Source organism: Chelonia mydas, chromosome 2 (genome assembly GCF_015237465.2).
Source record: "Chelonia mydas isolate rCheMyd1 chromosome 2, rCheMyd1.pri.v2, whole genome shotgun sequence".
Lineage (NCBI taxonomy): Eukaryota > Metazoa > Chordata > Testudines > Cheloniidae > Chelonia > Chelonia mydas.
Genome location: NC_057850.1, coordinates 249,927,484 through 249,943,594, shown reverse-complemented (window position 1 = coordinate 249,943,594; position 16,111 = coordinate 249,927,484). Strand labels below are relative to the sequence as shown.

The following is a 16,111-nucleotide window of genomic DNA, read 5'->3' as shown; positions in this document are numbered from 1 at the left end:
GCTGCAGCCTCAGGCCAGTCAGGCAAGAGAAGCAGAGAACGGCGCTAACTGGCGGGTTTTCTTTGTCCGTGCCGAGAGAAAAGCAAATAGCAAACCAAGCACAGAGTATAAAGGGAATCTGATTCTTTAAAATTTTCAGTTTAAATAATCTAGGTCTTGACCCTGCTCCTCTAGCCGACGATCCCATTGGCTTCAAGGGAACAGGAGCAAGTCCAGAAAGTATTTATAACAGGAATTTTGCTTTCGACTCTAATTTGTAATTACCATGGGTCCCTGCAGATCACCAGGAGAGCTGCTGAGCTGGCCTGATCCCAAGCTATAGTGGCGACTACAGCGTCTCATGTTGTCTTTGTGGCTTTGTTTAGTCCTTATGCATGTCAGTGCTGGTGTTCCTGACACTTCTTTCATTTCCCCAACAGGACTGCAGGATAAAGAGGTGCCTTGGAAGAAAGATCCCAAGTTATTGGACGCTTGGAAAGGTCAGTTGAAACTGTGATCGCAGTCTTGAGGGAAGTCAGCCCAGATTTACATTGGTGTAATGCAGAGAAGAATCAGGCTCCAAAACTTAGACTCTGTTTAGCAATAAAGAGCCCTATCTTGACGTCAGTGTGAGTGGAGGATAGCTAGCAGCCGCTGAGCACCTCCCAGGAGCAGGACCAAGTTACTAGATGCTAAAGGCCAAGTTCTGCCCTTAGAGGTACATGCACAGGTGTATGCGATGCGTTTTAGTTAGATAGTCGAACCAGAGAGGAAACGTTTAGGCCCCCATGGTCCTCTCTGCTTCCTCGCCCAGAGGGCAGCCTGCACCTGCTGACTGTGACTCAGGGAGTGTAAGGGAGGGAAAAACTCCCAGAAGCCCCTCATGGTGTGCTGGGGTATCCATGCTGATCCCTGGGTTCCTCACTCTGCCTGCATCCTCCTCTCAGAGAATTCAGAGGTGTGGAGCCGGACAAAACCAGAGTCAGCCAGGGGATGCTGCTGCACAGAGCTGCTTCTCTCCCTGATCACCCATGCCCAGCGGCGTGGTGCCTGTGGGGAGGATGTTCGGTAGGCTTGAGAGAGAAGATGCTAACTATGGGTCGTTGTATCGGGATTTCCTTTACTTTCATCACCTCTGAGTGGGGGGATGATATGACTCATTGATTCTCCTTCAGCTCAAGTGGCAGAGGCCTGTCTTATCAGAGCTGTAGTTCTGCCCTTATGGAAAAGTTCTATAGAATTCCATAGACAACGATAACCTCGCCACGTTTTTAATCCTTCCTGCAGAGTTTAATATTACGTACTACTATGCCAGCTATAGATTTCTATATGAAAGTGAACAAACCTATAAAATAGATCTAATCCACCATTAAATTCTATAGGCCTTTAGGATCCGTTCATTTCTTTTAGTTAAAACTTTTTTTATTTTTTGTCACTACCGTACATGAATAGAAAATATAATCATTCAAATTGATCAGTCATCCGTTCAGGACTTAAAATCTGTGAACTCATACCGATGTTTGTCCTTCTTAACATTAACCTAATAAATTCACATTTCCACACAAGCAGAAGAAATCGTATCCATTACTATAAAAGAGTTTCCATATATCTCTCCTACTAATATCACCTGATTTAGCTTTCAAAGATATAACCAGCTACCTTATATGTCCCTTCATACTGTTACCTTTAAAAGACCCATCTGTGTTTGGTCAGTCTCATTGTTTTCTCTTTATTTTACCCAAATTCAAAACCTGGTGACTATATGCTGTAAGATCTGATTGACCCTGGTATAAGACTATCCATCACTTTCTCCATCATAATGATTTCCCATTCCAAGGCTCCTTTCTACAGAGCCCTATTTAACTTTTATAGAACCCTACTGTTATCATCTCTATTAAATTTTATGGGGCTGTTCCATATGAGAGGGTTCTATCCCTCATGTTACACATGGATTTGGATCCTATTCACTTGATCCAAGTAGATATCCATATATACACAGCTGTGGATTGACTACAATTGAAAGAGTAAAGATCCTGCATCCCCGCTCTGTGTCTCTTGTCCCGGCAGAAGGAAGAACGGGGGTTCCTTTTGTAGATGCCAACATGAGAGAGCTAGCAGCGACGGGCTTCATGTCCAACAGAGGGCGCCAGAACGTTGCCAGCTTTCTCACCAAGGACCTGGGGTTGGACTGGAGGATGGGGGCAGAGTGGTTTGAGTACCTGCTGGTAAGACCGAACTCAGCGTGTGATTGGAGTGGTTTGTGATTCTCTTTGCAGGTGGCTGACAACAGGCCATCTTGCATGGGCCTTAAAGGAACAGAACTCCCTTTGAGTTCAATAGCAGCTTTGCTCGAAGAAGGATCATATAATTTAGTCTACTCTTTTTAGGGCACTCTCAGTATACGATTCAAAGACTTCGATAAGGAAAGGGTATGTTGCCCATAGCGATGGTAAGGCTGCCATCAACTGAGATGTAGCTCTGATGCCTGCAATGAGAATTCAGATCTTCTAATGTAATGAGAGAGGGAGGGTAGCCTTGTGGATAAGGCACTGGATTGGGACTCAGGAGAGCTGGGTTCAGTTTGTGACGATACCACAGACTCCCTGAATGACCGCGGGCAAGTCACAAGGGGCCTGATTGTCAGGAGGACTGAGCACCCACAGCTCCAGATGAAGGCAATGGGAGCTGTGAATGCTCAGCACTTCTGAAAAATTAGGCTCCGAATCGCAGTTCCCCTCTGTAACAGGGGGATGATACTTCTTTTCTCCCATCTTGTCTGTCTTGTCTAATGAGATTGCTGTCTCTTCAGAGCATGGATGGCCCTTAACTTTGTGTTTGTACAGCATCTGGCACAACAGGGCTCTGATCTTGTTTGGGGCCCCACAAGATAAATAATAGTGTAGAAAATGTTGTTCCCTTATAAAAGCCCCTGAGAGGGAAAGATTAGACAAGGTAGCTAGTCTTAGGGGCTGATCATGCAAACACTCACTGCCAGCCAGGCATAGTCTGGTAGAATCAGTGGGAAACTTGAGGTGGTAGGCGTTATGCCTGGTCATGTTTGTAGTATCAGGGACCTTTGTGTTTGACGTAAACAATGACATTCATAGTCAGAGGCAGGAAGGTTCACTCGCTGTTTAACAGGAGCTTCTGCTTCTCTCAGTTAGCATTTCCAGAACCAAACCCTTCACTAGCTTTATTGAACTGAGGCTTTTCTACTTTATCTGGTCCTCCTCTGCTCTTCCGTGACCCGGAGCTTGGCAGCTGCTGTAAACCATTCAGTAGGGAAGGTGGTTTTTCACCTCCGCGTTGGTTGTTTCTGGATAAGAAGTGCCTAAGTCCCACCACACTGAGTCGTATCTGTCTGTGCTGGGCTCATCACCATGAGACGGAATCTGAGACTGTGAAGTAAACCTCACCCCGTGGGGCTCCTAGTGTTACAATAATACAGATAAATAACACACTGAAGTCAATGAACAGACTCCCTCTGAATGCAATGGGCTTTGGGTTAGGCCCTTAGAGAGAGCACTACTGCATTAATGCCTATGATTAAAACCACTAACAGTGGGGCGATAGTATCTTCCTCTAACCAAACCCCCAGTGGAGTGATCAAAGGTTTGTATCTTCTCTGAGATTGTCCCTGATTTTGTCAGGACATCCCATGGGGAGCTAGTGAGCCACACAGTCTCACTGTAGCACATTGCTATTTTAACACATCACTGCTCCATAGACATTACAGTGTGCAAGGAAAGTGTTTGCAGTTGTGATTTCCTCACATTGACTCACTGTTGGAATTTACTTGATGACTTTTTTTGTGAGTTATTCGCCTCCTTGAGTGAAGCCAATGGGCGTTGCACCCACCTAATCAAGAGCAGAACCTGCCCTTCGTATATTTGTCTTAGAATCATAGAATCATAGAATATCAGGGTTGGAAGGGACCCCAGAAGGTCATCTAGTCCAACCCCCTGCTCGAAGCAGGACCAAGTCCCAGTTAAATCATCCCAGCCAGGGCTTTGTCAAGCCTGACCTTAAAAACCTCTAAGGAAGGAGATTCTACCACCTCCCTAGGTAACGCATTCCAGTGTTTCACCACCCTCTTAGTGAAAAAGTTTTTCCTAATATCCAATCTAAACCTCCCCCATTGCAACTTGAGACCATTACTCCTCGTTCTGTCATCTGCTACCATTGAGAACAGTCTAGAGCCATCCTCTTTGGAACCCCCTTTCAGGTAGTTGAAAGCAGCTATCAAATCCCCCCTCATTCTTCTCTTCTGCAGACTAAACAATCCCAGCTCCCTCAGCCTCTCCTCATAAGTCATGTGCTCTAGACCCCTAATCATTTTTGTTGCCCTTCGCTGGACTCTCTCCAATTTATCCACATCCTTCTTGTAGCGTGGGGCCCAAAACTGGACACAGTACTCCAGATGAGGCCTCACCAGTGTCGAATAGAGGGGAACGATCACGTCCCTCGATCTGCTCGCTATGCCCCTACTTATACATCCCAAAATGCCATTGGCCTTCTTGGCAACAAGGGCACACTGCTGACTCATATCCAGCTTCTCGTCCACTGTCACCCCTAGGTCCTTTTCCGCAGAACTGCTGCCTAGCCATTCGGTCCCTAGTCTGTAGCGGTGCATTGGGTTCTTCCGTCCTAAGTGCAGGACCCTGCACTTATCCTTATTGAACCTCATCAGATTTCTTTTGGCCCAAACCTCCAATTTGTCTAGGTCCTTCTGTATCCTATCCCTCCCCTCCAGCGTATCTACCACTCCTCCCAGTTTAGTATCATCCGCAAATTTGCTGAGAGTGCAATCCACACCATCCTCCAGATCATTTATGAAGATATTGAACAAAACCGGCCCCAGGACCGACCCCTGGGGCACTCCACTTGACACCGGCTGCCAACTAGACATGGAGCCATTGATCACTACCCGTTGAGCCCGACAATCTAGCCAGCTTTCTACCCACCTTATAGTGCATTCATCCAGCCCATGCTTCCTTAACTTGCTGACAAGAATACTGTGGGAGACCGTGTCAAAAGCTTTGCTAAAGTCAAGAAACAATACATCCACTGCTTTCCCTTCATCCACAGAACCAGTAATCTCATCATAAAAGGCGATTAGATTAGTCAGGCATGACCTTCCCTTGGTGAATCCATGCTGATCCATGCAATCTTGCTTCCCCATTGCTGACATGCAGCCACCTCTGGGGCGGAACACAGCAGCTGTTCTGTGCCAGCAATGATGCATACCAGGTGGGAAAGCTGAATCCACTAAAGGGATGTTAAGTAAGCAGGCATCAATGCAGTTACCCATGTGGGAATTTAGCCAGAACCCTGCCACACTTGAGCAAACTTTAAAAAAATAAAATGTTAACAATTGTCTGATTTGTTTAGGTCAGATTCTAGGGACAGGAGCCAGATTATCAAAGGTAGTTAGGTGCCTAAATATGTTTGAGGATCTGGGCCAAAGGCACCAGAGAAATAGAATAAGCATGTATTTTTGGCTAGTTAACTTGATGTTAGTGTAGGGATCCATATTGAGAACTCTGGCTACTGAAGTCTTCTAGACAGAGAAAAGGCAATGGCTATAATGGGGCCTACTGGCCCTTTGAGAGCACAGGGGGGCCAGAACAGCCCATTCCAGGTAGCTGGAATGAACAAAGATCCAGGAAATGGCCTTGTAGTGGAAGAGAAGAAGTGCTCCTGGAGAATTAGTAGTTGGAAGGGGGGGGCCCAGGGCACTGTCCCTTTAAGGGCCCTGGACCAGGAGCCCTGTAGAGTAAAGTGGGGGAAGGGCTCCCTTCTCTCCAGCCAATCGAGAGGTGCTCTCTGTAGGAGGGCAGTATATAGACACCCTTCTCCCTCAGCACAGGGGAGATGGTGGTAGGAGAGGGAAGCTAGAGCTAGTACTCTGAGCTCCTGGTAGAAGTGACTAGGGGGGGTGACTGTGAAGGAAAGTTGCTGGCAGGGGCTCAGCTCTGTGTGGGTGGCAGAAGGTCAGCATGAACTCTCTGGTTGCAATGCAGAGTTTAGTTTTTGGGATGTTAAGGACTGTGTGGAACGGCTTGTGGTCATTAGGTCAGCCCCAAGTGGAGGGTGGCTCTCCTCGTAAGAGAGAGTGTGGAGCTTGTGAGGGGCCCTGAAAAAAGAGATCAGAGGGAGGGTGCTTCAGGGGGACCTCTGGCCATGAGTAGGCTCTCAGTAAGAGGCAGCCGTGCCAGGCGGTATTGTCAGCTTCCAGCTACTCCTCCTTCACCTGAAGGCATTAGCCTGTTCTAGTGAATCCTTGGCATCGCTGCATAAGGGTGATGACTAAATGCCAACTCCCAGATACCACCACCCCCCCAGTCATTTCCTGGTATGCTTCTCTTCGAGTCTCACCCATCCTCCAGGGGCATTGCTAAGAGCACAGTTTCACTTCGGTAGCAGTGTCTCTTATCTACGTTTGTTCTTACCAAGCTGAGTTATGAAATCTGGGGCTGGGTAGTTTCCAACCTCATCTGCGCTGGTTTTGGCCCCAGAAGTTAATGGCATGGACGTGGGGGGAAAAAAAAAGAGAAGGGAGCTCTAATGTCATCCTTCCTTCCCTACCCCACCAGCATCGTGTATCTGGCATGTCGGCGGCAGCATGGTTGCTGCTAGCCAGGCAGAGCGTGGCTGTGGGTATCTTACAAAGCTAAGCCATGGCTTCCCGGCCTGTCGCCTGCAGATCAAGAAGGTGTTTCCTAACTAACGCAGCAACTATGTGCTTGCTTGGGGCTGGCCCCCACAATGCCGTTGGCTTCACAGCGACTTACAGGAAGCTTGAAGCTACAGTAGACACAAACTTGGCTGCAGCCTAAATTTCCATGGCTCACTTCAGGCTTGTAACACTCAACAGCACCTTGAGCTGTGAGGCTGGGCTGGGCCAGTACTTGGATGGGAACTCTGTACAAAGCGGGGTTGGTGATTCAGTTTGGTGACATTTTTGTCCTGTAAGTCAATGCTGACCCAGTGTCGCGGATGCACCCTCTTTCAGATGACCCTTAAAACCCATATCCTGATGCCAAGCAACTCGCACTAAAAGAACTGGCGGTTTTTTGAAAAAGCAGCAGTGTTAGCCTTGGTGTCCTGGACAAATTGCAGTTTGAATAACTACAGTCTGCATAAATTCCTGCTTCAGTTTCAGGATATATATGGCATTCTGGCATTCTTCGTCACTGCAGTGGAAAATGGGGACTGTATTTTCATTATCCCCCAGGGTGTCTGCATTTCAGTGATGGATGAAGTGATTCTTGTATGCAATGTGTGAATTACGTGATGCATTTTGGGATCCTTTACTATGAAAGGTGTAGAATAACTAATTTCCCATACCCACACAGCTAGTGGTCAGAACTGTACTGTGCGTAAATCATGGAATGAATAATCATAATAATAGTTGATGGTTTCTGGCACTCGGTAGTGCCTTTCATTGGAGGCTCTCAAATCACTTTATGAGGGTGGATAAGTCCTGGCATCCCCATTTTACAGAGCAGGAAGCTCAGATGCAGAGAGGATGAGTTACTCACCCAAGGCCTCACGGTGAGTGAGTAGGTGAAAGGTGAATAGAACTCAGGAGTCCTGGCTCCTATGTCCTGCTATAACCACTAGACAGCACTGGCTCCCTTCAATGGAAACTTGATTTGTTTAGCATTCAAATCTTGTGGAGAACAGAGGATTCTAGCACCTCACCCTCAAAGGGCAGGGGGTCTGGAATGAACCATCCTAGGAAGGAGATTTATGGGTTACTTGTCTTTATTTATATAGATAATGTGCCCCCAAGGAACAAAATTTTGCAACCCCTCCCAGCTTGGTATCATCCACAAGCTTTATAAACGTAGCCTCAATGCCATTCTCAAAATCACTTATGAAGATGCTGAATAAAACTGGACCCAGGCCAGATCCCTGCAGGACCTGACTCAAGATGGTCTTCCGGCTTGACTGCCAACCATTGATAATTACTACCTGAGTATGGTTTTCCAACCAGTTGTACACACATCTTTATAGTAGGTTTGTCTAATCTGTATTTCCCTAGTTTGTTTATGAGAAGGTCATGTGAGACAGTATCAAAAGCCTTCTGATCACTGCTAACCTTTCTTTTGAAAATTGAAACAAAAATGGCATGTAGTTCTTCGGCCATTGCTGCGTTTTCTGTTATTGTCTTTCCCTCCTTATTGAGTAATGGGCCTACCCTGTCCTTGGTCTTCCTCTTGCTTCTAATGTATTTGTGGAATGTTTTCTGGTTGCCCTTTATGTCTCCAGCTAGCTTAATCTTGTTTTGAGCCATGGACTTTATTTTTGTCCCTACGTGCTTTTTATATTCATCCTTAGTAATTTGACCTAGTTCCACCCTTTGTGTGACTTTTTAAAGTTTCACGTCTTTGAAGATCTCCTGGTGAAACCAGTGTGCTTTCTTACCATACTAGGTATCTTTCCTACACATTGGGATAGTTTGCTTTTGTGCCCTTAATAAAGTCTCTTTAAAAAACTGCCATCTCTCCTGAACTCTTTTTCCCGCATAGACTTGCTTCCCACGGGATCTTACCTACCACTTCTCTGAGTTTGCTATTGTCTGCCTTCTTGAAGTCTATATCTTTATTCTGCTGGTTTTCCTCCTGCCATTCCTTAGAATCATGAACTCAGTGATTTCTTGATGGCTTTCACCCAAGCTGCCTTCCACCTTCAGATTCTTAACCAGTTCCTCCCTGTTTGTCAGAATCAAATCTGGAATAACCTCTCCCCTAGTCACGTTCTTCTCCTTCTGTAATAAAAAGCTGTCTCCGGTGCATTCCAAGAACTTGTTGGCTAATCTGTGCCCTGCTGTATTTTTCCAATGGATGCCTGGGTAGTTGAAATCTCCTTTCACTAACAAGTCCTGTGCTTTGGATTGTTTTGTTAGTTGTTTAAAAAAGCCTCATCCACTACTTCTTCCTGGTTAGGTGGTCTATAGTGGACACCTACCATGACATCACCCTTGTGGTTTTACCCCTTTTTATCCTTACCCAGAGACTTTTAACAGGTCTGCAGATGTGCAGAGCAGGGTAACAGTCCCAGGGGCCACCTTCCTGGCAGTGTGAGATCTACACGCCGCCCCAGCCAAGGGGGATTCTCCCCTCCGCAGTCTTGGGGGAAACTGTTTCACCAGAGGGGGAGGGAGAAGGATGTTGTGCCCTGGGCTCTGGAGAGGGGATGTACATGGGGAGGGGTGCAGACATGGTTTCTTGCAGGCAGTTTAAACCGCACCAGGGAGGTGTGGTGGGAAGGGAGGAAGCCCAGGTGAATGGGGGGCTCTGGGTATGTCCCTAGGAGACAGGGGTGATCCCAGATTGGGGACTGGATGTGTCCAGGAGATCCCAGTCTACAGAGAATGTATCCTTTGGGGCGGGAGGATTCTGGGTTGGGGGTACAGTGGGATCCCAGGCCATAGAGAAGGTATCCCCTGGGGTGGGGGATCCCAGACCCTGGGGGCGGGTGTCTCAGGGGATACTGGACTCTGCAGCGGTTCACCGTGCGGGACTGGGGCAGGGCATGCGGGGATGTGGGGCAGAGGCTGCCAGAGCCCCTGGGATCGGCTCACTGAACTCCGGGCCCCTGCACTCAGCACCACAGCTGCTGCAAAGTCCTGTCCCGGCCGCCAGAGGGAGAAGAACCGGAGGGAGCCGCAGCCCCAGCGCCACCAAGGGCAGAACAAGAGAGTGGGTGCCCAGGAGCAGCCTCTCTCCAGCGGTGCTGTGGAGCGAACTGCTGGGCACTGGGTGTACCAGAGTCTGCTGGGATGGGGGTGGGGGGACTTGGATGAGCGGTGGATTTAAATGCTGCTTAAAGGGCAGTGAGAGACGCGGTGGGTCCCGGAGGCCGTTGCGCCCCTTGTGGAGCAGGGTGAGCGCAGCGCTCCCCGCTATCACTCACTGCTCTGGATGCTACCCTGCCTGCTGGCAGTGCATACCTCTGCACTGCGCAGGGCGCCCCCCTGACCACAGTGCCCTGGGTGGTCTGGTTGCCCACATTGCCCGCCCCTAAGGCTGGCCCTGGCAAAATCAATCGTTTTCCGCACAGCTCTTAGGTTCTTTTGTTAAAGCGTGGGGGCCCATGGCCACTTTGGCCTCCCTGGTTCCAGTGCCCCAGCTAAGACTCACTTCAGGGAGGGAAACTGAGGCAGTCAGTGCTAAGTGCACCATGCTTGGCCAAGAGGGAGTGCTGGGGGAAGCCACACCCTGTGATAGGGCCAATCAATACCAGGCCTGGGCTGCGCGCAGATTTTTTACTGGTGTAACCCCACAAATATTTAAAGTGGTACAACCTCTCCCACTTCCTAGTGTGGAGGCAGTTTTACTGGTATAAAGGAGCCTTACCCCAGTATAACTTGTTCCCCTTCCTATACAGAAATAGCTATACTGGTTCAAGCACCTTTATACTGCTATAACTGTCCACATTAGGGGTGGTTGTATCACTCTAACGATACCACATAGTGTTGTATGTAGACAAGTCTCAGATGCCAGAGCAATGGCTGTCTCTACATGATTTTCCTCCCTCTGCCCTTTTCTTGCTGAGCAGCAGACCCAGCCCTTCTTACTGGTTCTCCTTGTGTGTTTAAGGTGGACTATGATGTCTGCAGCAATTATGGAAACTGGTTATATAGCGCTGGAATTGGAAACGATCCAAGAGAAAACAGGAAGTTTAACATGATTAAACAAGGCCTGGATTATGACAGCAACGTAAGTCTCCTGGTGAAATATCCCAGTGCTTCGTAGCTCTCTTCCTCATCTTCCCTCCCACTTCGCCCCAGCAGGTAACAAACCAAAACTCTAGCAACTATGGAAATGGCACATAAGGTTTTGATTTGACTTCACAGTCACCTGGGTCAAATTTTCACAAGTGAGGCCCTGCAGTTACCCTTCTTGGGGCTTGACTTCAGTGGGAGCTGCCTGGGGGCTCAGCACTCTTGAAAATCAGATCACTCATTTAGGCACCTAAATATGGAGGTAGGTGCTTAACTTCAGGCTCCCAAGTGTGAAAATCGGGGCCTACTCATCTGTGGATCCTATTTATTTATTTTAAAAGCAGCCAGATTAGGCTCCCTGAAACCAGTGGTCATTTAGTTTGATCTTCATTCTTTAATGAGCAAAGATTGAGTTTGCCAGAGGCAAAAGCACGTGCAGCTGCAGTGAAGTCATAGGAGTATGCTGCAGAGCGTGACTTTGTCTGCGTCCCCCAGGGTACCCCCACCGGCATGATTACTGGCTGGAATTGTTTTTTCAGGGCTCTTTTCTCATCAGCAGGGAATCCGGCAGTCTGTAATGTTGATATTTTAGCCCCAGTGCCACTTAGCCTGTCTCCTCTGAAGAGCTGCTTTCTGCGCTGAGTGGAGCTGCAGAGACAGATGAGTGAAATCTGTCCAGGAGACAAATGAGCATGATGAGCTTATAACAAAAGAATAGCTAATCGTTTGCTCAGATGCTATGGAGACAGGCAGCGGTATAAAACCCTAAGAAAGCGAATGCATGTATTGAAACAGCTAAGCCAGTGTTACAGTCTGAGCTGTTTATATTCAGGCGGGTACTGAAGAAAATTAAATGCAGAAGCAGCTACTCAATGGATGCTGTTGCTAGAAAAATCCCTTGGACTGCAGGCCTTTCCTGATTAGTGGTGATAAGGGCAAGAGGAGATCTGACATTGAGTCTGTTACCTGGCTCGGGAAGTCTGGCTCTATGGCTGTCCCCGTTACCAGCATTGTGTTTAATGACCATTTCCCCAGGTAACTGTCATATCATCAAGACATGGTGCAATGTGTTACTCAAACACAGGCCAGCTGCATGGGAAACACAGAAATGAATAATGGGAGGGTCGGAATTGATCACCTAACACAGTAATGCACCTCATAGTGCGTTGAAACCCACAGCCATGAGATAAAAGGACAGTTACAGTCAGTTTTCCCCTGACCTTCACCTTGTGTCATCTCTTTCATACTCCTACCCCCTACTAATGAATCAGAGTTTTGGAGGAGATTAATTTAGCCCCCACTCCATTCTCCAGCTTCGTGGTGTCCTGCATAGTCGCAATCCCTGCTGCCTCCTGTGTCATAGCAGGGAGTGGGGCTTATTTCTGGTTTAGGAACAAAAGCTCCCAGGGACTCTAAGCACCCTGAGTTGAAGCTAATGGGAGGTGCACGTATTTGGCATCTCTGTAAATCAGGCCACCTATTCAGATGCCTACATATGGATTTGAAGGCCTAACAGAAAGCTCCAGGGTTTGAAAATGTTGGCCCTGACACAACAGTGCCTCCATTTTCCCACCTGAAAAATGGGGCTAATGCGTCCCCATTTCACGGGGCTTCATTCTTTAGTTAATAAAGCGCTTTCCCATCTTTGTTTTGAAGGCACTGTAGGAAGTCGGATTATTATATCCTGCCATATTGGTTTGAGTGAATCCCCCTGAACACCACTGTTTCCATTTGCAGGGAGATTATGTCCGACTGTGGGTTCCAGAAATACAGTGTGTAAAGGGAGGGGAGATACACACACTCTGGGCGCTGAGCAACGCAGCTCTCTCAGAAGCTGGGATAGCTTTAGGGGAGACCTATCCACTGCCAGTCGTCCTGGCCCGGGAATGGAGCAGACATATCAAGCAGAGGCCTGTAAGTACTATGAAGTTTCAACTGAGCTAAGGAGTTTGTTGTTTCTTGCTCTAAACATGGGTGTAAATTCTGCAGTTCTCTCCCATTTACATTTGAGAAATAACTGGAAAACTGGTTTAATCCACATCATTTAAAGGGTCCATGACTGGGCACAACATTACTTTTGAATGAACACTTGATATCCATGTTGTGGCGGTTCAATGATGAGACAGAACACAGATTTATCCAAGCAAGCAAGCTGGTCAGCTGAAATGGGCTGCTGCCTGTCAGCTTTCCACCTTCCCTTTTATTATATTTCTCCCCCCTGCGCATTACCTACTTCCACCGCAAAGAGACACAACAAAGGAATACATAACTCTGATTAATATTCTTATTTTCCAGCCTCTATCTACTACAATCCTAATTCTCAGGCCTTGAGGCCAGGCCAAGGAAGCTTCCCACGATTACTGTCCTTTAATTAACTTCCCAGGGTTCATATCTGGTCCTCGTCCTTGGACGGAGCAATGTGTTGCTCCTACACAACGGTCAGGGTGTGCCCTGACTGTTTCCAGGTGGATGGACTAAACATGGACCCTTCATCCATGTAACTGGAGTGTGAGGCTGGATTATATTTTATTCTGATTTGTGCATCTATCACAGCACTGCTTACTAAATTCTGATCAGTCTAGATCTGTGGCCTGCAGACACCTTATGACAGGTGGTTGTGTATGAGGAGAGAAGAACCCAGCTTGATTCTCAGATCCCAGGAGGAGTTTGTGGGGCTGGCAGCTAGCAAAAATACCTTTTGGACTTGTAAACAGACACATCTGATCTGGAATTAGTGACCCATTAAACAGGGGACCACAGGAGGCCATTGGTACTAACACAGTTTTCAGAGTGGATCTGTCTTTTAGAAAATGCAGCAAAACTAACAAATAAAGAGCTCAGTCTTAGGATTGAGCGCTGCCAACTTCCATCTGCTGACCATGCTGCTGCTGTTCTCACCCAATAGCTGTATATTTCATCTCACAAGTTTTCATTACTTTGTTCCCCTCCTTATCTCTCTTGTCGCAGGACAGTTTGATTCTGTAGTGTAATAAACTAAGTACAAGGATGAAACTAGCCTTCATATAGGGTTTGGGTACTGAGAGCCCAACTCCAAATTTCTGACTCAGGCAAAACTCATGACATTGGTGAGATCCTTTGTCTGAGAAAGGCCCCCTGGCTTTGGCTCTGAGAGTTAAAATAATCAGTTCTCTTTTATTTCAGTGTGCAGTCGAGATCAGAGAAGTGACTCCCTGGCTAGTGGCCCTTGCTTGTGACGGGGGGAAAGGTGATCATTTTTCGGCATGAACATTTGAATCCAATTTTTTTAAACTTTTTGTGAAGTGAGATTGGAGTCACATTTCAGCTCTCTCCCCCTCCTCAGCATGCATCTAGCTATCTCAGGAACTTCTCTGCCCCATCACCATAGTATCTGGGCACTGCACAATCACTAATGTATTTTATGAATCACGACACACCTGTGAGGTAGGGAATTACTGTTTTACTGAGGTACAGAGTGACTTACCCAAAGTCACACAAGAAGTCTGACAGAGCAGAGAATTGAACCCCTGTCTCTAAGCCCTAAGCTAGCACCCTAATCACTGGATCATCCTTCGTCTCTGCTTCTCATCTGGCTAGAACTGCAACGTTACCCTTTTTTCTGATGGCTGTGAGATGTCTCGGTTGCTTTATAACATAAAAACCAGACTTTCTTTTAGCTTCAATCAAAAACTTTTGCTGCCCTTCTCTCAATTAACAGAACAAGAGAGACCATCCTCCGAGGGGAAGGAAAGATCCCTCCGACACGCCAAGACAACACAAGGACAGAGGGGTGGACTTTTACTTCTCTCGCAACAAAGATTTATCGTGAAGACAGTCCCTGCACTTCTGGAGAAGTGACTCTGCCTGCTGAGAACTCCAGCTGACAATGGTTACTATTCATGGCTAACTTCTCTCTCTCATTACTATCTAAGCAAACCAAGGGTGACATCCTAGACACATTGAAGTCAATGGAGTTTTGCCATTGACTTCAACTGGATCAAGATTTTGACCTCTAATCTTTAGGAAATTGTTTTCTTAATGAGCCAGCTGATTGGGATTCAGAAGGGAGCTGAAGTTCTTCGTCCTTTGTACTTTTAAGAATCCCGTGACACCTTTAACAAGAACAGAGGTGTTAATCTTGTATTCTGGCCAAATTCGAGTGGGTGGAAATTACACCACCAAAATGCCCCTCAAAAATCAACTGGATGTACTAAGGCCAGATTCTCAGATGGTGTAAATCAGCATAATTCTATTGAATCAGTTAAGCTACACTGATTTACACCTGTTGATAATCTGACTTGGTATTTTTCACTTCCTGCTTTTAAACTGTTGCTGTGAGCTGTTAAACAGCTAATGTGTTCTATCCCAGAGATGGGTGATGAGTGACTTTGTAAAGTGCTTTTGGTTGAAAGGGGCTTCATAACTAAGTAATTATTAACTGTAACAGTAGGGTCATCTTGTTATTGTCAAGTGGTCAGACTGCTTTTCCAGTGCCTTTGCTTTGTACTGGGGCTTATAGCTGTAGCCAGATTTCTACCTCATGTTACAGACTGGAGAAGGTGTTCACTTTTTTATATATTGGAAATATATATACTGAATTTCCTTACGCTAACATGCTTTAGGGTGTAAAACTTAAAAACATTGTTCCATAGTACAACTTAAACCTTTGCATTGGATGTTTTTACTTTCCTGATTTCCTCTCTTCTGATAGAGATCAGAAGGCAGAATGACTGATCTGAGGTGCCAGAATCATAGAATATCAGGGTTGGAAGGGACCTCAGGAGGTCATCTAGTCCAACCCCCTGCTCAAAGCAGGACCAACCCCAACTAAATCATCCTAGCCAGGGCTTTGTCAAGCCTGACCTTAAAAACTTCTAAGGAAGGAGATTCCACCACCTCCCTAGGTAACGCATTCCAGTGCTTCACCTCCCTCCTAGTGAGAAAGTTTTTCCTAATATCCAACCTACACCTCCCCCATGGCAACTTGAGACCATTATTCCTCCTTCTGTCATCTGCTGCCACTGAGAACAGTCTGGATCCATCCTCTTTGGAACTCCCTTTCAGGTAGTTGAAAGCAGCTATCAAATCCCCTCCCATTCTTCTCTTCTGCAGACTAAACAATCCCAGTTCCCTCAGCCTCTCTTCATAAGTCATTTGTTCCAGTCCCTTAATTATTTTTGTTGCCCTCCACTGGACGTTTTCCAATTTTTTCACATCCTTCTTGTAGTGTGGGGCCCAAAACTGGACACAATACTCCAGATGAGGCCTCACCAATGTCGAATAGAGGGGAGCGATCACGTCCCTCGATCCTGTTCTCTTTGACCATATCCTCCATAGTGCTTTAGGTTCACCTTGGAATCTGATGTGGAGTCACTGTGGTAGTTCTGTTTGCCTGTGGCATCAGCCTGAAAGTTTGAG

At 46.9% G+C, this 16,111-nt stretch overlaps 1 protein-coding gene across 3 annotated transcripts in view; it reads left to right on the top strand.

Moving 5' to 3' along the window:
- LOC102935695 (cryptochrome DASH) overlaps positions 1 to 16,111 on the top strand; it is a 32,503-nt gene extending 16,392 nt beyond the window's left edge. Inside the window, exons 10-15 of one of the 3 annotated variants that reach the window (XM_043541615.1) lie at positions 420 to 479; positions 2,047 to 2,204; positions 7,486 to 7,536; positions 10,590 to 10,709; positions 12,452 to 12,628; positions 14,412 to 16,111. In XM_043541615.1, coding sequence (XP_043397550.1) covers positions 420 to 479; positions 2,047 to 2,204; positions 7,486 to 7,536; positions 10,590 to 10,709; positions 12,452 to 12,628; positions 14,412 to 14,522 — 677 coding nt within the window. In that variant the 3' untranslated portion in view covers positions 14,523 to 16,111. The remainder of the gene's footprint in view (positions 1 to 419; positions 480 to 2,046; positions 2,205 to 7,485; positions 7,537 to 10,589; positions 10,710 to 12,451; positions 12,629 to 14,411) is intronic. The other 2 variants (XM_037891165.2, XM_043541616.1) reach the window with 2 other exon arrangements.